The sequence below is a fragment of the Opisthocomus hoazin genome, chromosome 6, assembly GCF_030867145.1.
Source record: "Opisthocomus hoazin isolate bOpiHoa1 chromosome 6, bOpiHoa1.hap1, whole genome shotgun sequence".
NCBI lineage: Eukaryota > Metazoa > Chordata > Aves > Opisthocomiformes > Opisthocomidae > Opisthocomus > Opisthocomus hoazin.
The window spans coordinates 11,383,885-11,407,708 of NC_134419.1; the positions used below are offsets into that span (position 1 = coordinate 11,383,885).

The window sequence follows — 23,824 nt, forward strand, 5'->3', positions numbered from 1 at the left end:
ACTCGGGGCGCCGCCGCGCGGGGCTTGCCGGGAAACGTAGTCCCGCGAGGGACGGGCCGCCGGGAAGTGTAGTGCGGTGGAACGGCACGCCGGGAAGCGTAGTCCGCCGGCGGGGCGGTGGGAGGGCCGCGGCCTCGTCGCCTCACCGCCCGCCCCGGGGAAGGAGGAGCGGGGCCAGCGCTCCTCAGGCTGCTGGGGGGGGCGTGGAGCACGGGCAGCGCGGCCCTCGACGCGGCCTGCTCGGGGAGAGCAGTCGGTCGGCGCCGGCTCCGCTCCCGGAGACGCGGGAACCCGCCCTCCGCGGCGGCCATGGCCGCGGAGACCTCCCACCTCAGCTGCGCGGAGGAACAGAGCGGGGCACCGCAGGTTGAACAGACACAGAACTCCCCTGCTGCCCTCGGGAACTCCCTGCCCACCTACTTGCTCTCGATTAAAGTTACCAGAAAAAGTTCATTAGAGGGGGTGAGAAAGTCCCGGAGTCACACACTGACCGAGTACAGCATTTATTGAAGACACGCAAGCATACAAGTGGAAATACAGGCAACAAAAGCCGCTTTTCTTGGCAGGGTGACTGCTGCTAACACTCTACCCAGCGCCTCCAAAGCAGCGCTGCTTCCCTACTGATCTGCAGTGAGAACTGGATTCAAAGTCACCCGTGTTTGATTACAGTAATAAAGAACCAACAGGGATTTCATTTCCCTTAGAAGAAAACATCCAGTCTGGTAAGGAATCCGAACTGGGCTGCAATGGCTGTCTCCAGTAGGTAAATTCAGCAGGAATTAGGAGATACTTTAGGAGGAACAGAAATTCTTCACATTTTAGGTAAGGATTACAAAGTGACAAACAGGTTTGTTCCAGTTCGGCTGCACGCTGTGGGGCCCGGGGCAGCAGATACTCCAGCAGGCATCACGCTTGAGATGAATGTATGTTTTACTACAGGCCTACTGTAAATCAGCTTACCAAAATGAAAACAACCTAATTCTTTAATTTTTGAACTATTTGAATAGACACTTATTTTTCTAATGCTATGTTTGTTATTGGTAGGGGAAAAATAAAAAATAAGCGTTCTTTATTTCACTTACACCGGTCAAGCTGTCTTTATCCAGCAGCAAACAGGGAGTTGTGCCTATGGCTGTCTCTGAATGGCATCAACAGATCTGAGAGAGTTCCTTCGTTTTAAATCTGAGAGGCCTTCAGAAACTCCACCATGCTACCCTGTCTGCCCCAAGGCAAATAAGAATTAATCCTCTTTTACAGGTAGAGAAAAATCAAGATACAGTGTTAACGCTGCTAAAGCCACAGAAGGTATCACCATCGGAGCACTGGTAGGTACTAACACCTTGCACTCTTTGTACTGGGATGGCTAGACGATTCATAAGGGACTGAAACAAAATCAAACTGTTGTTAGAGCTAGACCTCCAGTCCTGCTCAACAGTGTATCAGCGCTCAGTAAATTAGTCCCTGCCAGAGACATGGCAAGTGGGAAAACAGAGGCACAAGGAAGGCGAATGGCTTGCCCCGTGTGTTACCAGCAGGTCAGCAGCAGAAGAGGAGACAGGATCAGCTCTCCCAAGCATCAGCCCAGACAGCAGTCAAAAATGCAACATTAAAATGGAAGGGACCCTCTGACTGGTCTTTCCTCTTCTGGTATAGTCAGGAACTAATTTTGTGACCTTCCAGAACCCAAACTGGACATCTGTGGTAAAGAGACACTGGGCAACTTTACTGGAAAAGCAGGCTGTTTTCCTACAAGACTTGCAAAAAAGTTCTTGAGGCTTTTGTGACAGGACGATCAGAGTTATCATCAGAGCTGAAACCTAGCCATGCGACAAGCAACAGAGGATTGCCCTGAAGGCCTGCTCCAGGGTATGCATTTATTCTCCTCAAATTCACAGGCAAATTGAAATAAAAAGAAAACAGAGAATTCTAAGTCCTGCAAGTACTCTGAAGTAGATTAAAAGCACTGGGCAGGGCTGGTTACTTGGGTTTTAATGAATGGTTTATGGACATAGTGCAACTATAGCACATTTCACTTTATTCCCTTTAGTAAAGATATCAAAGTTGAAGGCTGAGCAGCTGTTTAGTCTGCAAATGCTTTCGTGCCTTCACCCCCCCCTCACGGTAATTACTAAAGATTTCAGAACTGTTTTGCAGGCAGTAAACCCAAAGTATTGCCCTAACCAGATAAGGACATATTTTGAACTTGAGTTAAGCTCCCCAACTCGTTATCTAAACTAGGAAAGATTCGATGCTTCCGGGAGCAAGCTTGCAGTCATTGTAATAAATCCACAAACTTTGACATGGAAGCTACAGTATCGAGAAGTCAGTTAGAAGCAGTACATTGTAAGTAAACCTATTAAGGAAGGAAGGTGTTACTTGGATAGATTTTTTGACAAATTGCGGCAACAATCATTTCGTGGAAAGGCATACAGAGGAGCATGTTATTCTATTTTCTAGCACTTAATAGGGGTCATTGAACGGGTAATATGGGTGTCCAGCATCTCTTGCTACTAGCTTTCCATTCACCTGTGAAATAAACAGACAGACTCAAGTCAGAAAGATAAAAATCCATTCTTTTTCTCAGTTTCAAACTCTGAATGGTTTAGATTTCTAAATCTTCATATCCCAAACATCTGAGAGTGTCTTCTTCAGCTTAAACAAGAGCTGTTCCCTCTACCCCTGAGCCCTCTTAGCACTTCTTGAAAGAAAAATAATTAAAAAAAAAATTAAAAAGACAGATTTCTGTAGCCTAGAGCAGGAGTCTTTCAAGCTGCTGAGACTTGAAGAATTAGGTTAAAAATAGTTAAAAGCCTTTTGCCTTGTAGCCTTTAGTGAGTAAGTGTTGTAACACGCACACTTCAAAACACTTGATTAAGGAGTCGGAGATTTGCCAGTGTTTCCATGGTAGAGAGTTGCCGGGCTGCTGCTTTTACAGATGGACAAGATGAAACACACTGAATAACTTGTTCAGGGTCATACACTGAAGCACTAATAGCGTCCCCGAACTCCTTCATAGCACTTTTTATTCAAGAACATTTCCATGGAAGACCAGACCGAAACAGCCAGGCTCAGGCTGGCCCAAAAGCAGATGTGGCCATGTAGAAGTCCCACTTCTTAGCATTCAGATGCACAAGCTGCATTTCTAGTTCCATTAAAGTCCATTGCAACACTCCCAACTTCTGAGGAGCTGAGGTAAAAACTTGCTCCTAATCTGTAATGTTTGGGGAAATTTAGGTGCAGCACTGGCAAAGAGATACACACCTCCCTGGGTGACAGACTAGCATCATTCAGCTAAAACTTACATTAAGTGACTAATGACTGAATAAAAGTTATGCTAGAGAAATAATTGATTTGTATACATATAAATGTGATTTTTATATTAATGTGATGTTAGAGATCATTCAAAATGTTACAGAGACAGAGAGAACTACAGAGACTTTCAAACCAAGTATCCACTAGCAAGTCCCTCTATTAGCTTTCAGTCTAAAATCTGCTTTTCAAAGCAACGACTGGCATCCCTAGCACTGAATCGTTTACTGTGAAGATTACTGAAGTGTGAAATTAGTCACTTGGGGGCACTACAGAGCAGAAAACTAAGATGTTAAGGTTCAGTATTTGACTGATGCTCAGATCAAAACAAAACAAAGCTGAAATTAAGCTGTCAACTGAAGGCAATCCTTAAAACCGTGGACAAAAGTGTCACAGCATCTTCAGGTTTCCTCATATTCTCTTCAGAGCCAACAACTTCCTCATGCTCCTAGAATTCTTATTCCTCTTTTTTTCCCCCCAGTTTCTTCCCCCTGCATATTTCGCTACACAGAACAGCTCTTCAGGTAAACATTCTCGTTCACGGCATGCCAAGACAGCAGCTGCCAGAAGCAATGTTTCACATAGCTGATTCCAGTCTACCCCAGGAATTTGAGAGAAGGGGTGGGGGGATGTAAAATCAGCAGTGAACACATTGCAGGTCAACGGTAGCTAACTATCAAAAATAGACAGATCATCCTGTGTACAACACCATCACTCCTCCTCTCCTGGCTTGCTAGTCATGCAAGTTTTGCTTCAGTGCCAATTATGTGTTTCCAAAAGTTTCGATTTCAGGCTGGTGTAAGGTATGGCTGAATAATTACCAACCTCTATCCACAAAATGAGCTGTTAAAAGTATAAAGCAACTTATATCGTCCTCATGCAACATAACAGCCTCTCCTCAGGCTTTAAACAAAAACACAATGTGGAGAAGAGTGGCCCAACGATAAGAACTTATGGTTATATATCAATGAGGTAAAGCAAGAAAAAACTGTCTCGCCAGTTATGACAGGAGCTCTGATATCACTGCCATATCACACTGAAATCCAGACACCATAAGTTAGATTCATAGAGGAGATAGGCATGAAAGGTTAGGCAGGAATTTTAATTCAAAGTTGATGAAAATTCTTTCTGATAAGCCCAGAACGAATGGGCAGGAGACAAAAGATTCCGCTACAGATCTTACAGCTACAGAGTCGTGTTTCAGTTCTCATCTTGCCTTTTCCTGTCTTGTTACCTGACAATAAGGCAGTATCTTTGAAGCCCAGCTGCATCACATTCGCCCTTTTTCTAGTTGGATGGGCTAGCACTTTGAACTGTATTTCATCTCTGCTTTGTGAATCACTGATCTGATCAGGTCGCCCAGGTAACAAAACCAAATGAATTCTCCCCGGCTCATCCAAGCCAGGCTACGTTCTAACATACTCTGCAGTTTCATTACCAAAAAACTTTGTTTTCAGCACAAGTAACAAAACACTTGAAAGGAACACACTGTCAGCAGCAGGTGTTGCTTGTCACTACCACAGTCACACAGACAAGCAGCTACGCTTGCAGTTGGGCATATGGACTCCTGATCTGTAAGCACCCAGATAATCTTGGTTGCAGGGATGCGGGGGTTTATATTTACACACACATACTGAAGCAAACCCACAGTTAAAAGCATGGCCTTGAAGCTCTCCTAAGCTCCAGCAGGACAACAAGTGAAAGCTGTAACAAGGATCTACCCTTGATAGGAGACAGTAACTCACCACGCATTCACAACTTCTCTTTTCTAACTCAGACTAGTCACTGATACGCTCTCAAGTACTCAGAAAATCTCAATAATAAATCCTGGACAAAAGCTTTCCCCAAAGAATTCTTATAGCCAGTAGCCACTGACTACTGAAGAATAATTTACAGGCAGGCAAACCGCTGGAGAGGCGAGGGTATGCTTGACAGCTTCCAAATTTGCAGAGAGATCTAGTGTATCTAAGCAGTGTACTGTATGACAGAGCAGGGATGAAGCACTTCAGACTCATTATAGCACAGCTGCCATATGTTGGTCAGTGACGCACCAGGGAATGGCAACAGCTCTCTGTTGTACAGTCAGAAGCAGGACAACAAAAATTAGGAACACTGCAAGAGCCAGGAGACAAGGCATTGACTTTTTTTTTTTTTTTTTTTTTTTTTTGCAGGAGGGGAAAGGAACAAGGTTAGGTCCTTTAATACAAGGAAAGAACGACCAAGTAGACTTCAACACTTACAAGGCATTGGTTTCTCTAAAAACAGACTGGCATCTGATCACATGTGAGGTAAGGTTTCACGTGACAGAATAAACTACTGATGCTATATGATGCTGCGGCTAATGGATTTGGGAACAAAAAGACAACAGCCTAAGCCTAACTCCTTACATGGGAGGAAGGTTATTACAACAGATGCTGAAAGGGGGGGATATCCAGTGGAGGGGAACAGACAAATTCCCTCATGTGACTTTCACGATGGATGTGGAGAACTGAGTGTTCACTGCTCTTAGAGGTTTATGGTATAAAGCAGACAGAAACAGTTGGAACAAGGAGTACTCCTGGAGGAATGGCATGGACCTTAGCCTGCTCGTACAGGAGAACACCAAATCAGCAGGAGTTTGGTTAGATTTGAAGTAAGATGGGACTTTGGCTTAAAGATCCATGTACATCTACAATAACAAGAACTTGAGAGAGCCAAGACAGAGGAGAAAAGTTTTCAGGAAGTTACCTTCCTTGTATCCAGCTTTTTAAAAATTCTCTCTTAGATACCCTAAGAAGATGTAGTGTTCTTATGCGTCAGTAGTTCTGACAGGGACAGTAAAAGAAAGAAAATGGCAAAACCCCCAAGTTGTGGCTACATGCACATAATAAAAATTACTAGAAACGAGAACTTTACCGTTATCATTGGCACAATGTAACGCCAGTTTTTATTCAGGCTTCGAACGTGGCTCATCTCCTCTTCCGTGAGGCTGAAATCAAACACCTGAGAACAAAACCAAGTGGCTTCATTCAATAACCATAGGTTCTTCATATTTAATTGATGTTGAGTTTTGCCTCTTGGTTTTGTTTCCTTTGTAAAGTCACAACCATCCCCTTGTGCTGTGAATTTTTCCAGAGATCCACAAGCAATAGAGCTGATTTAAAGGCAAAAAGGTTCCATTTCTCAATAACCCAGGACAGAATGGAACAGCAGCAGTGACCTGAGACATTGGTGACTATTTCAGTGTTTAGTTTCAGATGGCAATGCAACAACACAGTTGTAACTGAGGCACACACACACACGCACACACACGAGACTGGAAAAATTTATTAAGCTGTGGTTGCACAGTATTTCTTTTGCACCTTCAAAAAGAAAGCCTATGTGCTATATTAGAGTTGCAAGATTCTAGTGTTAAAACCCAAGTAAATTAAACATAATGGAACTTGTAATATTCAAAACACCTCCAGAAACGGCAATTTTGATAAATCTGAGCCTCAAATAGTGGGAATTTCCATGCAACTCTGATCAATAGAATTTATGTATCTGTGAAAATCTTGGTTTCGGACAGCATTAGTTTGTCTTCTGTTAATAAACATGAACCTGCAATTAAACTAATTTTATAACAGACACCAAAACACAGGCTTAAAGCCTGAGGTATTCATACACTTGCCAACTCTAAGCTTACACTGATACTGCATAGCACTCTTCCACAAAGATAAAAAGCAGCAGGACTGTTCCTCCAAGTAGATGCTGCCTATTCAATCAAATATTCTGTTCTCATGTAAATGTAAACCTCAAGTAACTGCAGAGTTTACTGGAGTTTCTTGACATTTCTAGCTGCATGGCCAAACTTGTTTCTGTTAACTGTTACTCTCATGAAACCAAGCCCTATCTTAACAACATGTAACCAACCCATTTGTATGATCAAGGGCTGGGGGAAAAAAAAAATATCATGGGGGGTGATTCAGAGACTTCCCTCCTAATTATTGGAAGTCGGTTTTTAAATAATTTTTAACATGAGCTGTTTCTACTTCAGAGCAGAAATGTATCACACTAATTCTATTCCTTCAGCACCATCAGAAGGACACTGCTGCAGAAACAGTCACCAGCCCTCACTTGCAGAGTAGAGCAACTGTTATTCATAAATAAGAACCATTGAGCATCATTAGAAGACTCCTGTGTTCAATAAATTTGTATCTCAGATAAATTTCAGTGAAGATTGCTTCATTTAACTTCTATAAAGCAAATTCTTTACCTTTTGATAACAAGACTGTGCATGTGCACATATGCACAGACTCACACACTTAGTTGCTTAAAATATATCAAGTTTGTTTTCCAAAAATCTTTACCCTCGCTTCTAAGCGTATGCGTACACTGATGAACAAGTATGAACCAAGTGCCCTAACCTGTTGTTCTGCAAGTGGTAGGACAGTACATTACTCATATGAAAGGGCACCGCTGAAACTCCTTCCCTCCATTTAAACTTACCTGGAGATTCTGCTGAATGCGAGCCGGAGTGACACTCTTGGGAATGGCAACCACTTTGCGCTGCACTTGCCATCTGTGAAGAGGAGGAGGAGAGAGATTTTCTGTGCATGCCGACCAAGAACCACGATATTTATTTTGGTTGAATAATAATCTGTCGCATCAGCGATACCGCTTATGTTTCTGTGTGAAAAATACCCAGAAGAGGGCTGCCACAGCACTGTATTGTATTAGGACCTAGTACGTCCAAGCTCAAGCAAGACAGTAGCCACTGGACTAATCAATGAGAGGAAGATGCTCATGCATTTGAACAACCAAGCAAGTTTCAGGTGCTTTAAGATAGAAACCCAAGAAACAGTCAGAAAAACGTACTTAAGCATTTAACGCAAGTTCTAACATGACAACCACTGAGACACTAGAAGAAAATCCAGATCCCTCAAGTGTCTGTCTAGTGGCTTGAGCACCAAGTCTTGAACATGTTCAGCTGACAGGGTAACTTGCTGCTGCCCAAGACTGTAGTACTAGGGATATTGACAGATACAGAGACAGACAAAAGAAAAAAAAGAGAGGATAGAAATCAAATTTTACTTTACAAGGTGCTGATCACATTCTGGATATCACTCAATCATCTTGTTTCCCAGCATCCAGTAGCTGGCTTTTGCTATATAAAACCAAAACAGCAAACAGTTCTTCAGTGAGAAGAAGGAAAATCCCTTCCTCAGCTCCTCTTCCTGGGAGCCCGTCTGAATGCAGCAGCAAGAGCTTAAGGGTTCAAGCAACTGGCCACAGGCAAAATCAGCACCCGGCACTCCAATGTGGCACACTGCTGCCTTAATTGTCCTACTGCTATTGCACAGCGAAAAAGGTAGTGAACTGTCCCAGGTATTGATCCAGGCTCTGAATGGACCCCCCTGATCTAGTCCATCCACCTGCCCTAAGGCAGGATCAACTCTATCAACCCTGTAAAACAAGCACCAAGTGGGGTTTGATTTTGGCACTCCCTGCAATTTTAACTCCCCACCGATGGGGAAGAACATGCACTTTAAGCAGATTCCTTCCAGCTTGCATGTTCTGCTTTAAGGCCGGGTCCCAAACGCCACCCCCTCTCACAATTGTCCTGTACCTGAGGATGATCTGTGCGGGTGACTTGCTGTATTTTTCTGCCAGTTTTTTGATCCCAGGTTCTTCTAGAAGCACAGGCTCATCTGGGTGTTTCCACATGCGATCTGGAGAACCAAGGGGACTGTAGGCAGTAACAACCAGTCCTCGTTTCTGGCAGTGAGCTATCAGCTCATTCTGAGCTAGGTAAGGATGGCATTCTACCTATTAAAATGATGCACAATGAGTGGCTAGAGAACAGATGTCAACACGAAACTCTAAACAAACAGTAAGTCAAAAACATAGCAGAACCAAACACATCACAGGAGGTCACTGTAGATTCTGCAAAACCTTATGAGGATAAGCTTTAAGGAAAGAATGAAAAAGTATCTGGTAGGCTAAGTTTCCAGGAAAAGAAGAATAGATCGCCAAAGTTCAGAGTGCTGGGTTTTCCCCATGTACCAAACAGATCATCCAACAAGCAAGGAAGCTCTCTACAGAATGAATTCAAGTTCCTCCCCCCGAGTCTGACTTTCTTATAGGCAAAATTGTTCCTCACAGGGAAGATGAACTCTTCCACAGACCTGTTCAAGTAAGCAGGCATAAAAGGCCACAGAACACTGATACAGGCCTCCTCCCCAACAAATTAGTACGCCTGGAAAGAGTACCTCTGTGTGCCTGCTGCTGCAGAGCTGGCTGTACTCTTCCCCGCACATCAGAAGCTGCGCTCCTTGTGCTAAACATGTAGCATTGGTTTGCAAATTCTTCGCTCTTATGGACACACAGGAAAGGTATTCGTCCTCTCCTTTATTCACCTTACCTGGAGCACAGCTGGTTTGACAGTAGCCACACTTAGTACATCATCGATCTGACGGCTGTTGAAGTTTGACAGCCCAATGGCTTTCACAAGACCTTTTTCTACCAGCTTCTCCATAGCCTTCCAGGTATCTTTGTAATCAGTGTAATCATAACGCATTGTGTTATCAGGATTCTTCGGGAAGAGATTGTCCCCTCGTCTATAGCATCAAAGGTAAAGTGTAAGTACGTATACTTATATGTATGTAAGTACACACATATACATTCTCTTATACGCAGGCATTATAGATAACCATGCATTAACACAGGTGAAGTAGAGCTAGTGGAAAACTTGAGAGTGAACAGTCTCCAGTGAGAAAGCATAAAATTGCTTTATTAGAACATCAGTTTCGTCAACAGTTTCCACAACATCAAGCAAATTTAAATATCAGTAATATCTAAATATACATCATTATTTGTGTTATATGTTATTATCAAAGCAATGTTTAATGGCTTACTGGAAAACAAACCTGTTTCACAACATGGGGAATTTTTAACAGTTCTTCCTCCAAACCAGTTCTAGTTGAAAACACTTCCTCATTCTGTTATGCTGAGGAATATATTTATACTTTGAGTGTCTTCCTCTCTTACTGTTAGTGTTGTATGCTTTGTAAAACTCAGTTCACATGACGGGGGGGGGGGGGGGGGGGGGGGGGGGAGGAGGACAGGGACGGTCTCAGATTTGCACAACAGACAGAAGCTCCTTAATCTGACAGGGTTTCCCCCTGTTGAGTGAAGTCGCCACGCAAATATCTGGTCAAGAGATTTACTCCCCCTCACCTTTTTACTGATTGTAGGGGGCAGGGCAGGAACTGCTTCCACATCTACAAGAAAATAAAGCAAGGAACTCTGCTTCTGATGGGGTTGTAGGATAAGAGCATTTAGCACTTAACTGGAAAAATTCCTCATCTCGTATTTCTTCAGATAGTAGAATTACTGCAATTGAAGTGTCATAAGGACCAATTTTCACTTCCTCCTCATACAGATACCACATGATACTGCAATGTGCTTGGCCACTCCAGTACAGTTAATAACTAGTTGTGAAAAGTGTCGTCGTCTTCACAAAGCACTTAATTCTCATTTTACAGACAAGTAAAACTAAGGCACAAAGCAGCTTTGGTATTTCCTCAAGATTATCATGTAGATCAACAGCAGAACCAAGAATAGCTGTGATGCTTCCCCAATGACTAGATGAAGACACTAGACTTTTACACTTCTAATATATTTTAAACTCAAAGATTTTCCTTCACAGCAAGCCAAATTTTCAGCTAGTATAAGATGGCAAGCTTCAATACAGAAACCTGTCCCATAAAGCTTTATTATTTTTCCCCAGTTAGGCTACTTTCAGCTACCTACCTAACTTTGGCACCCATGCCAAACTGTCAGAGGTATAGCGATCATAATTTCATTACCTAGTTGTTCTCATTATTAAAAAAAGTAATTCGTTAAAGATTTTAAATGAAGACTTAATACTCGTTTTTCCAGCCTCATCATTGCTAAATAATACGAATGATTATCCTTTTTCTGTTTACAACACTTTTACACAAAAACAGAAGTTTTGCCTCATCTAATGTATGTTTACAGACATGCCACAAATCTAACAGTAAACAAATTCCCACCCAACTGAAATTCAAAGAGTGACATTCAAACAGCTGTTTCTGTGAATGAATGGACCAAATACAAGTAAGTGTACAGGTTATGGGTAGAAAAGAGCACCTATACGACTGTAGGACTACACTATCAGCCACACTGAAAAACATCTTGCAGGCAGTATACACAGGAAAAAACTCACAGCCCGGAATGAAGCTCCTCAGGACATAACTTCAGCCACTTATTGTAAAACTGGTGTTTCTGCTTTTTGTGCCCTTTCCAGGTAGAACTTACTCAAAGGCATGAGGCCAATGCATGAGGTACAGGTCCAGGTAATCCAGTTTCAAATCTCCAAGTGTCTTCCTTAGCGCTGGTTCTACGTCTTCTGGGTGGTGCTTGGTATTCCACAGCTTTGATGTTACAAACAGGTCCTCTCTTTTAATAACCTTTAAGAAAGGGAGGAGAGCATAATTTACTGGAGGAAGTTCAGAAAGGGAATTGTAGCAATACCCCAACTAACTTTAAAACAAACGGAAAAATTTAATTAAAAAAAAAAAAAAAAAAGAGCACATGGAACCTATAAATTAAACCTTTCAAAAATATACTGGGTAGAGAAGAGCAAGATAAATACACACTTACGCTGACAAGTCCTAAATTAGACCAAATACTTCGCAATTTATTAGAAGATTTGAAATACAAAACAATCCCCTACACACACACACTCTTCTCCAAACTTTCCAATTCAAGGATTAAGGACACTGCTAAGTGCGATGTGGCCAAAAGAACGATTACTCACTTTATTCATATGTAAATTTTGTAATTTCTATTTAACAATTCACATATTCTAGGCACAACCAGCTAACTTACTAGACTCATCACATGTTATAAACCAAGAATGTTTCTCATGGAAAGAGTGTGGGAAAATAAACAGAAGCAGTTTCCTCAAACCTCTGCACTTCAGTTTTTAGGTTCTGGGAGGAACACACTAAGAATTGAGTGCCCTGTACCCTGTATTGGAAGGGTGAGACGCAGAAATGAAACAAATGGAAAGCTGGTTAACTAGGAAGTATAAAGCACAAAAGGGAGATCATATTTGGCAAGCACAGAACACCATCAGAGGGCACTTCTCACTGACTTACGCAGGCCTAAGTTTCACTCAAGTCTACACTTTGTAGAAGCTAGAATGATTGTTTAGTTTCTCTCTTCCAACCATTCAGTTATTTGTGTGTTTCACACACGACTGTTTCATTCAAATAGAGATATGTTTTAAAAATTCTAGTTTTAAGTTAGCTAGCTAATAGGAACTGAGTAAAAGTCCCATGTTAGTTACCACATCTAGTAGGAAGGAATCCCTGGGGCAAGCTGAAAACAGCCTCTCTCAAACTAATCGCATAACAAAGAGATTGCCCTAAAGACAAGGCAAGAGCAGCAGGAAAGCAGAACATAAGAACTTTCTTTCCAGGAGCTCCGAGGCTATATATGTAATCTTTCTGGCCCCTCAGGCCAACAAGAGCAAGGGGATGAATTTAAGATCCCATCTCAGGTCATCCATAGGAATGCCTGTCACGTTACTTTATATTTAGGCCATGGACTCTCACTGCAAGCCCTAGAGTCATAGTTACCAAACCTTCAAATGCAATCACTGTTTTGTTCTTTTTTTTTTTTTTTTCAAAGCACATATTTACTCACTCATATTTGTTCTATAACCAAACAAACCCACCGTCACTGAATTTGCTATGGCTTCTCACCATTGCATGCTATTCTAGACTGGCAAATTAGAGTAACTTTTCATATAAACCATGGCAAATATTTTCCATTTTAAGTAGTGATTCTGGGAACCTCCAATTTTTTGAACACCCAAATTGGGATACTTTGAGGAGGAGGCAGGGAAATTAAGAGGCATTTTCTGTAGTTTCCATAGAAATATTGCTGACAATCTTTTCTCCTCCTGACAGCCAGGATGGTTATAGAGGAGACAAAGCCCTCTTTCATACCTGCTCCTGATTAATAACAAACATCTGGGCTAGACCAGGAAGAAAAGCCGCAAATGTTAACTTTACAGTCTCCTGTCAGGTCACAGTTGTAAATTCTGACAGTCAGCATGGTGGTTCTTGTGGTTTTACCTTGTTGGGCCCAAGGCACTCCTGGAAAGCCTCACCAATCTCCACTTCATTGCTGTAAGCTGCTGCGCAATCGATGTGGCGATAACCCACACTCAGCGCATATTTCACTGCTTCTTTCACCTGTAATCAGAAACAGATTATCCAATGCAATCAGTGAAAAGGGATACGACTGGAAGGAAAAAAAAGTTAGGGCCTTAATGAGGAACACCCCCAAAGCACAGATGTCCGTAAGGTCAGAGGCTCCAACAGAGCAGGATACAGTCCTCTGTGGCACAGCCTTTAGGAGTGAAGAGCTAATTGCTAGCAGGCACTCCAAGAGTAACAAGAAAACAGACCACGCGCACACAGGCCAAGTATGCAAGAACTCACCAGACAGAATAGGGATTCATTCTTAACTATGGTTGTCACGCTTTTCTTAAATATAAAATGAGCTTTAAGACACAGTTTTCAAAGAAATCATGGCTTAGGAAGACAAGCTTTCTGGAACTAACAGACCGATCAATCAATGTCAGTCAAGCCTGGAAGACATCTCCTGTCTCCCAGTAAAGGAAGAGCCTGGTTTCTAATTCCAGAATTGCCGGACTTTAGGTTTGGTGCAACTGCTAACACTTAGTTTCTAAGATAGTGCTATTTTATGACACTTTTTCCTTCATGTCTCATTTTCACTGACTGCACAACAAGGAAAGTCACTACCCTGCTGAATATTAACCCATGGCCTCCGGGGGATCTCCTGATGAGGTATTTTGCTTTCCACATTACTGACAATTAAGGTGTTGCCAACGGCAACAAGTCCCTTGCAAGAATCAAGAATTGCTACAGATTTCAGTGTTGTCATCATCTTCCGTTAGGTTGATGAGCATTAAGTAAAATCTCTTTAACTTCCAGTGGACAGTAAGCACATGTTCTCTTTTTCATCTATCCATCTGAAGTGCTACAGTAAGGGTACATCTCATCTGTACAGGGATTACCAGACATTGCTCTTCACTGACTTGTCTCTCAAGACTGTGGGAGATTATAAATTATTTTGTGTATAAGGCTTGATGTAATAGGGCACTAATGTTTTTACAGGGATCTCTTGTCAAGAGATTAAAAAATGTGTCCACAAAGGCTAGAGAGGGTTTGATTTCTTTCAACTTAATCGAAGTATGACCATTTTCAATTTTAAAGCTGACAAAGTTATTAACAGCAATTAAAGATGTGTATAGTCCTGCTTTCAGACGCTACAGAAAAGGGGGAATCAAATGTGAAAAAGATCTCTCTTCTACTGGTGGATTTCATTTTTCTTGTCAAGAACTGCGGTAAAGGCAGACACAGGATATTCTGACAGCATTCTTTGGCATCTTGAGAGGGAAACTGGAATGTAGACCAGTTTCCCTTAGCCAGAATGACAAAGCACTTCTGTTAAAGCAGTGAAGTACGCTCTTCCCTTCTCTAGCAGGATGGTATTTACAGTCCTTGTTTCACTTTGACAAAGACATTCCTCAGAAGGTCACTACAAAGTCAAGGTCGTGGTAATCACTTGAGACATATTAAAGGCTATTAAGACTCAATATCCACCCTCCAAAAAGGTGAGAGTTGTCGAGCTGAAGCAGAAATGAAAGGAAAAACAGCAGTGTTCTTTGCTTGTACTAATTCCCCCATTTCCTCTGTCAGGATAACAACTTTTTTTAATCCAAGCAGGCATAAAATTTGCCATAAAATGAAAGTAGGCATCACTCGCAGAAAACTATGAATAAGGTACTTCAAACACGTTTCCATAAAGTGATAAATAGGAGGCCGTATTTCTGATCAGCACGTTTTGATAAATTTCTAGAACTGAAGAACTGGGACTGGTCATTTAAAGCAGGTTTAGATTTGGGCAAAATCCTTCTTTGTCTAAACTACTCTCAGCCTACTAAGACATTCCAATGTGAACTGAGAGTTCCTGTTCCACACAAAAGGCAAACAATCAAGAGAAGATGTGCAAAAAAAGCATTTATGGAGGGGGGAAAAAAACCCTAATAACAGATAAATGTAAATTTAAGAAGAGTACTTTGTTTTAACACAAAGTTTAGTATTTTTGAGATTATGTTCAGACAGGCACATGCATTTCCTAGGGGGTAGAGAAAAAAACAAAAAGACAACAGAAGCAGTTGGAGATTCATATGCCTCTAGATATCTGGTATTGCGAAGTACCACTAGCCAAAGGATCCTTCAAACTTTCCATATATTCTTTAATTTAGCCTGTCAGTACTGCTGTGGAAGGAACAATTACTGGGTTCATTTTGCATTAGGCAAGTCGAGTCACAGAGCTTAAGTGTGACTCACCAACCTAATATCATGTAACCACAGAAAGTAGGTCTGAAAGGATCTTGAGACACTACCTAGTCTTTCCTCATGCCCCACAGTAGGGCCAACCAAGTCTAAACCACTCCTACACACATTTATCAAAACCCTTCTTGTAAGTGACAGGCAGTCTATTCCAATGCTTAGACATCTCTAAGTTCTAAGCCTTTTAGATGTCTAATCAAGATGGCCCTGATGCCACATCCTACTCCTCCCAGACTGGAAATCCACAGCTTCCCCTTTGCGAGGGCTTTTCACGCATTTAGAAAGCACCAGCACGCCTCCTCTCAAACCTCTCTTGACCACGTAACTGTAGGTGCTTCCAGCTTTCATCACAACTCGCCTTTCCCAAACCTTGCATCACTGTTGCTGCTGTCTCGTCAGACGGTTCATGCTTTTCTTGAAGTGGTTTGCCCCAAAATAGACACAGTATTGCAGCTGAAGCCTTACTCTCCTTCATTGTACGGCAAAGTCCTAGGAACCACACTCCCATTTATACATCCTAGCCAGGGACTTGGCCTTCCTACCAACCCTCTTTTGGTTTTGATGATGGAGGAACATGATATTGCTAACAATCAGTGGCAGATTCAGAAACAGGATCTGTAACTCCCAATTCCCTATAATATCCACTATGAGTTTTCCCATTCTTCAATTTGCCCATCACAAGGTGAAAAACTAACTAGCCATCTTTATACTTCCAAGCAACACAGAGTTCAAGTGACTACGAGCCTCTTCCGCACAGCCCCAAGCCATTATGAACAGGTTTTCACTCTAACAGTTTCAGTCAAAAATACTTGGAAAGCAAAGGCTCCAACAGCCTCCCCTGCTCCCTGCAAAGCTGTCACATTTTAGCAGTCCAAGTACATTTGCTGATGGGAAATAGGAAAAAACCCTATCATCAGTCCACTCGATACTCAGATGCAATATGACCAGAACGCAAGTGTTGCTATATCACTGTTTGTACATAGCTGTGCTAAAAATTGCTGAAAAGGAACTCAGACCACCGCGTAAGTAATGTCGGCTTAGAGCTGGCATTCCCTAAAATAACAAGCTTTGCCCCCTGTCCTTCAGAAGTGGAATTCAACTTCCTCCCTTCATATATACCAGTAGTGGTGAATTTTTGTGCATCTAACAAGGATTCTCCAGATTATTTAGTTCTTGAAAAGTTTGTTAGTCTCCCTCACAGCTGCAATCTTGTCACAAGACACCCGGTCCGACTGGTTTTCTGAGGTACACATTTCCTCTTCAGCTTCCCTGAAGTTTCGCACAGACAAACACAACTCCTCTCAGCCCCACGTCTCCCTTCCCCCAGAATCAGCCTCTGCCACAGCAGGATAGACTGTTCATCTGGTGGGCATCAATCCTCCAAGTTGAAAGCATGGCTACTTGAGAGAAGAGAACAAAGCATTAAAGGATTATAGATAATGAAGCTCCAATATTTAAAAAACCCAAACATGCTACTGATATTCTTGATGCTCCTGTCTGAACGGACTTCTCTTTGAACTCATTCATGCTGCCATTTCATAAGCTTCTGTATCGTGTTCCCTTCTGTTCAACAGCCCTCCATCATGTTCCCATGGTTACAAGTAAAACAAATTTCTCTTCTAGCATTTGATCATGTAAGACAGAAAACATCCCATTATTTTAAGTTCATCTTCCAATGTGGATTTAGATTTGATAATTTCCCCCCTCTATTCTTACCGTCTAAGAAACTTAGGGCTGCAATGACACCTTTGTACCGGACTGCTAAGATCTGGTTACAAGGACAAGGCTTGTTTAGGATCAGGAATAGTAACAGCAATAATAAAGTAATTAATCAAGAGAGTAAGGTCAAGACTGAAAAACAGCTTGGTGAGGAAAATAATTACAATCTGCAGAATATTTACCTGAAATAATTTAGAAGCCACCCACTTCCACTCTTGCTTTTTAACACAGCCATTGCACAACACAGCTTTCAAGAAACAGCTTCTACTTGGGAAACAACTAGATTAAATACGATCAGTTATTATTCTTCTCCTTCTCTAGGTTCTTGGCCCTTTGTCTTTAACTCTCCCTGAAGTACATCATGTCCTTTTAAGGGTAAATCATTTGGACACTCTACCAAATTGTCGGTATGCTTCCGAATTTGACAAATCTCCATTTAAAAAATGAAAATGATGCAAACAATTTTGAAGAGTGATAAATATAAATTTCTTTATTCCATAGAAAAGGAACAGCAGCAACTTTGGTAACTCTCGTCATTTTCACGGCACTTTCTAGATGATGTCTTCAACACATTCTAGGAGCAGATCTTTGAAGACAGTAAATATTCCACAGAAGTGACTCCCGTTGACTTCCATGGTACCCCAGAGATCTCGGGATCCCATGTGGGGTTCAGCTGCCAGAAGTGCTGCTTACTATGGCAAAATTCATCTGAACTGGGTTTAAATTATGCACAAGCAGTATCTTTCCAGGCTGTTTCGTAAGACCACACTTTTCTCAAAAGAGTTCGTGCACAAAATAAACAATGCCTTCATATTTTGTTTGTTTAGTTTCAGGCATTTGTTCTAGCACAATGCACATTGAACTGTTTTAGGTGCACATAAATTCATCCATTAAGTTCCTGCACATTAATAAACTTCATTCAGCTGTCAGTCGATATTTTCAACGACAGAGCTGAACATTCATCCTTGTCCTCATTTAAGAGGCTGACTGAGTTCTCACATCAAACTCAGCTTCCACATTAGCACAGCTTCTGTTCCCAACAGACCCACTGTCCTGACAGCTGTTTGGACAGGAAGCCCAACGATAAAATGGCTCTGAATAGATTTAATTTTTATAGCTTGTTTCCCAACTTTTCCTTCAGCTGGCATGAGAGAATAGCACAGTATCTTGTGAAGGGTTTTAACTTTCCCTCTCAGTCACAAGCACAATGTCATCTGACATACTCCAAAAACCATCATGAAGCTAACGCAAGAGCAGCAGCAAGACATACAGCATTTACAGCACAGACGTGCAATGGTACACGTAATACAAAAGGCATTATAAACAATGACACGAGCTAAGAATTCCACCAAGCAGTGGACATTGCCTTTCTTGGCATGAATGTTCAACCTCTTCCCCCAGGAATTTATCTTTTAACTAAATGAAACGGAAAGGAAAAGACGGACAAGTGGGGACAAGTACTACAATAGGAGGCACAGTCCACACCATGCCAACATTCCCACAGACAGTTTGTAGTAATACACAGAATCGTTTCCAAGTGTGATGCTTGCCAACTCATTGCATTTAGAAGCACAGTGAATGTCCAATGACACGTTAGTCTTCCTAGTCTAAAAGCAGGATGACCCAAGCAAGTTCTTTGTTTTTCTGCTAAACATAGGCTGACTGCTGGGACAGGACTTATTACAAGAACAACTAGAATTCTCGCCTCCCAGAATAATGCTTTCAGCTGAGCCATCAGACCAAGCCAGAGGGATGTCTGGTCAAACTGGCAGTCTGAGGATTTACCAGTGGAAGAGTCAGGCACCATATTATAGCTACAGCATTTTCCCTGTCTCACCACACTCATTGGTCTCTTTCTGGATTCCTCTCCCAGAGCACCACTGCCCGAGGCCTGGGTTAACAAGTCTTCAGGGAACTGCTGTTGCTTTTGTGCCTTCAGGCTGTAGTCATGCAAATACATACACACATTCCACTGACTTCACAGACCTAAGACTAAAACCACTCAAGCAAAGGATCCAGGCCTCTGATGTAGGAGGTGCACAAAACACAAATACTAGTTGAGAGCACAGTATTGTATTGTTCTGTGCTTACTTGGCCACGTTCACTTTTCCAAGTTCCCAGTCCTATGAGAGGCATCTTCTGTCCAGTGTGGAGCGCAACGAAGTCACATGCCGTAGACATTTTTGCCTAAAGAAGAACAAGAACAAACTGAGTTTTACAGTAATTCAGTAAGTTGCACCAACTTACGTTTTCTATGCAAAAATAAATAAGTAAAACCATAGAGGTCCTCATGATGCCTGAATAAAGATGAAGTAGGTTCTTTACAGTTTTTACTGGTATAAAGGAGATGAATAGCTACCCTGGACAGACTAGAAAAGGAGCACTTTTTCTCGTCTTACTTCTTCCTCTCTTTTCTCCTTTACAATGGACAGGTTTAAGATTTCTCAGAGTTGAGAAGTACAAAAAGAAGCATCCTGCAATAACATACAGTTAACAGAGAAGCTCAGATGAAAACACACTTTTTTTTTTTAATCAGCAGTAAGCATTGATGAGGCAGAAGGGAGCAAGAGACCTCTGTCTGCCCCTAGTGTATGATAACTCTATAGGACTTCTGCACTAAGTCTTTCTCTTTTACCAACTCACTATCAGCTGGCTCAGGAACCAAGCTCCGATTACCACTGCAGTTGGGGATAAACACATTTTGTCAGAAACAGCTGGTGCAGGTTACGGTTTGAAGACCTGATACAGGCAGGGTTTTGATTAGGAGTGAATGGTACAGGCATTTATGAAGGCACAGCCCAGAAAAAAACAAAAAATAAAAAAATAATGTTCTGAACAACATCACTGCTGGAGGATCAGTCCCATCTTTTTAAGCCTGGTATGTGCTTTGCCATCCTTGAGTCCCAATTTTCACCAACTCGGAGCTGAACTACAGCTCATTATCAAGGCTGTCTGGCCTTGTGAAGAAAAACACAAACATGCTGGCTTCCTTTGCAACAAGCATAATTGTTTATGAATTGTTATATACCTGCAACAGGCAAATGCTACCAAATGAGAAGACTACTTTTTTTTTAAGCACTGAAAACCCCCTCTCCGATGTGAAGTCAGGGCTAGCAGAGAGGCCAAAATGGAGGCACTTTCAAAAGTGGACACTAGGAAATAACTCCTCAGTACACAGATCACATAACGCTGGTACATATATATTCTTTTTTCATCATTTTGACATAGAACTAGAAATAACTGTGTGCCAAGTGAGCTAAAATGCAGTAGGTCCTTACCTATTTAGATGTTTTGAAACCCAAAATTTTGTCTTCCTGCTCTTTTCTGTCTACCTGCTCATTCAGAAACGGACACTTATCTTTTAAAGAGCTGAAAGATTCCTTGTTCCCATACGGTCAAATTCTGCATGTGGACTCTGATGGAAATTCGAGACCAAGAGCTCAACTCTTGCATAAGATGCAATTCAAGTACAAACAGAATGCAACAGATAGCATTGCTATTATAGAAAGTATCACACACCTGATTTAGCACAAATCACAGAGGAGTAGTGTTCGCCTGTTAATAAAGGGAGAAGAAAAAAAAGATTATACAAAGTCATTTGTCACTTTGAGCCTGGGCTTATCTCTCGTGCTTAGTACTGCAATACCCAAGCATTTTCTCTGTGAAATTCAACAGAACAAAGGTCCAGCAGAATCTTCCATTACTTGTTGCTGGCTTTACAGCTGTTGCAAACAGCAATCTGCTCACAGTGGCAAAGCATTTTATCAAAAATAAAAGTTTTACAGTGTGTCCCAACACCCTCACAATCTACATTTCTGGTCAAACTGTTAAAAAGAAACCACATTTAGGATGAGCTCCAAAGCTGGCTAGCTGCTTTCAGCAGAAGCTGAGGAAGTTACTTCCCAAGTTCAGCTGTGTCCAAACTCATTAATGTTATTTGTTTAAAAAAAAAAACAAACAACAAAACCACAGAAAACCAAGAGAGGAAGCATACAATGTTGGCTGAATAGCTGACTCTGTAGGAGGAATGAATGTTTGCAAAGCAGAGCATTCACACAGCATACTATCCCAAAATAGCTCTGCCTTCTCCAGGTTGTTATAATTTTCCTCAGATAATTAAGGCCCAGCTGATCGATGTGTTCACACAGAAAGTTTGTATTTTCAGTTTCTCACTTAGCTTCTCAAGCCATATTTTTGTAGATTCACAGCAGACACCAAACAGCCCACTTGTTTTACGGAGAGACATAACAGGATAGTTGGAGTGACCCTGACCTGAAGGCCATCACACCCCAAGGAGCTGGTGATCCATGTAACAGCTAACCCAAGTAGGTCCAGGCTCATCTTGTGGTGCACTTCACACACAGCGTGGCCTTCAGGCCTGTGCTGTGGGACGCGCGTCCCATGGCTGCAGGATAAGCCCAGCAGCTAGTTGTAATAGAGGAGTCTGCAGGCAGCTCCCACTTGGCACCTGTGATTACACCACTAACGTGTCCTTGCCTTTATCTAAAAAAGCAGGAAGTTCTCATGCGAGTATGCTCTCTGTTTGACAGCAGCGATGATGAATGGAGTTGTTTTCTCATACAAGAATCCCCAACATCACAAGTGACTGAAACAGGGTAACCCTTTCTATGGACAGGGCCTGCACAACATACTGCACGTGAACTGGAGGACATCTCTTCAGTGCTGCACAACTCGGGGTTATCAACACTACGTACTCGATAAAGAAAGAGGGTGGAATTTGAGGTGATACTTTACAGAGTCTGAAGCGGCTTTAACGGACCTTTGGAACAGACCAGCACCTCCTAGTGCAAAGCAGCAGTTAAACACAAGCTAATCGCTCTGAATTTGCGCTGAGATGTATTAACCCCCCATGTTAGCGCTGAAGGCAATCACTGGTGAATCAAACTGTGGGTGTATGTCTGTTTTTTGGGGTATGGAGTCACGGAAGGAAGAATGACAACGACAAGAGTATTTTCTTCTATTTTGAATTTGCATGGCAATTTCGTAGTCAGCTACAGACAACTAGGTGCTTTTTACCCGAATTCAGCTGCCTAAAGCAAGGTGTATTCTCACTCCATGCAACGCAACTAAAGACTTCGGGCTTTTTCGTTCACAGTGGCCTATAACACAAATACGACACAACCACACGCCTTACACAACCCCACTGCGCAATCATCTTCAATGCAACACTTCAGCCCAGAAGACAAAGTACACGTTTAATCAACGACTAGCGCCAGCACGTTTTCCAAGAACCATCTTGCTTCATGCAACACCGTTGGACACTAACATGGCAGAGAGAGCAGAGCCGCAGACTCTGGAAGAATGGAATCACACCAGAATTGGAAATACTGGAAGAAAACATGCTGATTAATACCTTCCCCTCAGGTCATTCCCCTAACAAGGAGATGCAAGGGAACTGCGGTGTGTGCCAGCCAGCGTTATTTGGTGCATTAAACAGCCGAAAGCCTGTTTTTAGAAGGGGCAAAGACAAAAAATAAGTGTAGAAGAAAACCAATTCTGGACAAGTAAGACACGGGTTTGGCTTACCGACGCACCCCCCCACCAGCAGCGCTGGGAGTGACGAGACGCGGTGCAGCGGCCCGGCTACGAGGGGGCGCGGAGAACCAGGGCAGCGCAAACGACCCCGCGCCGCGCCTCGCAGCTACCACTCGCTCTGAGGGCAAAGCACGGCGCCTTCCACCAGCCGAACACCGCCAACACGCACCGCGCTAACAGCTACGGGCTGGGAACGCGGGAGCCCCGCTACCGCGCCGCCTCCGCCCCGCAAACGGGGAGCGAACCCTCCGAGGCCTGGCCCCCCCCGCAGGCGCCAGACGCGCGCCCGTATCGCGGCGGCCCAGGGAGGGCCCGGCGGGCGGCGATAAGCGCGCGCTGCCCGCCCCGCCACGCGCACTCACCCGCACGCCGCCACGCGCCCGCCGCCCGCTGACAGCGCCGCCGCGCTTCCGCTTCCGGCCGCGAGCTGCGCCCGGCCCGGCCCTGCCGAGAAAAGAAAAAAACGATTAAATAAAAAACGGAGGAGCGGGAGCGTCCGCAGGGAGTGGGGCCGCCGCGGCGCGGCCTGGCCGGCTGTCTCTGCCCGCGCGTTGTGCGAGCCCCCCGCGGCCGCCGCCGCACCGGGCAGCGCTGCGCGGGCTCTCCCGCCTCCCCCCCTCGGGGAGCGCGGAGCGGCCCGGCGCGCCCAGCCACAGCCCAGTGCCCCAGCCGTGAACCGGTGGCGCGCAGGGAAACCGCGAGCTGCGGGCCCGGCGGGTGCAGGCCGCAGCCAGCGAGGGTGTTGGCAGGGAAGCGCCCTGGGCTGCTGTTTGTCTTGGCTTCCTGAGGCTGTGCTCACT

At 43.2% G+C, this 23,824-nt stretch overlaps 1 protein-coding gene and 1 long non-coding RNA gene across 5 annotated transcripts; one reads left to right on the plus strand and one right to left on the minus strand.

Annotated features, from left to right (window-relative positions):
* Positions 1-487: 487 nt before the first annotated feature.
* Positions 488-23,568, minus strand: AKR1A1 (aldo-keto reductase family 1 member A1). 4 transcript variants are annotated; one of them, XM_075424602.1, is made up of 11 exons: positions 23,387-23,568; positions 22,843-22,934; positions 20,988-21,023; positions 19,560-19,655; positions 13,440-13,559; positions 11,611-11,762; positions 9,692-9,887; positions 8,897-9,096; positions 7,777-7,849; positions 6,205-6,291; positions 488-2,526 (listed from the first exon to the last, which is right to left on the minus strand). In XM_075424602.1, exons 4-11 carry the CDS (start codon positions 19,647-19,649, stop codon positions 2,461-2,463), a joined length of 984 nt encoding a protein of 327 aa, XP_075280717.1. In that variant the 5' UTR covers positions 19,650-19,655; positions 20,988-21,023; positions 22,843-22,934; positions 23,387-23,568; the 3' UTR covers positions 488-2,460. The 4 variants fall into 4 exon arrangements, with proteins under 4 accessions (XP_075280717.1, XP_075280718.1, XP_075280720.1 ...); XM_075424603.1 differs by lacking the exon at positions 23,387-23,568 and adding an exon at positions 23,016-23,324; XM_075424605.1 differs by lacking the exon at positions 22,843-22,934.
* On the plus strand, positions 5,486-7,495 carry LOC142361785 (uncharacterized). Its single transcript, XR_012764391.1, has 2 exons — positions 5,486-5,597; positions 7,360-7,495. It is a non-coding gene; the product is annotated as an uncharacterized LOC142361785 (long non-coding RNA).
* Positions 23,569-23,824: the final 256 nt, after the last annotated feature.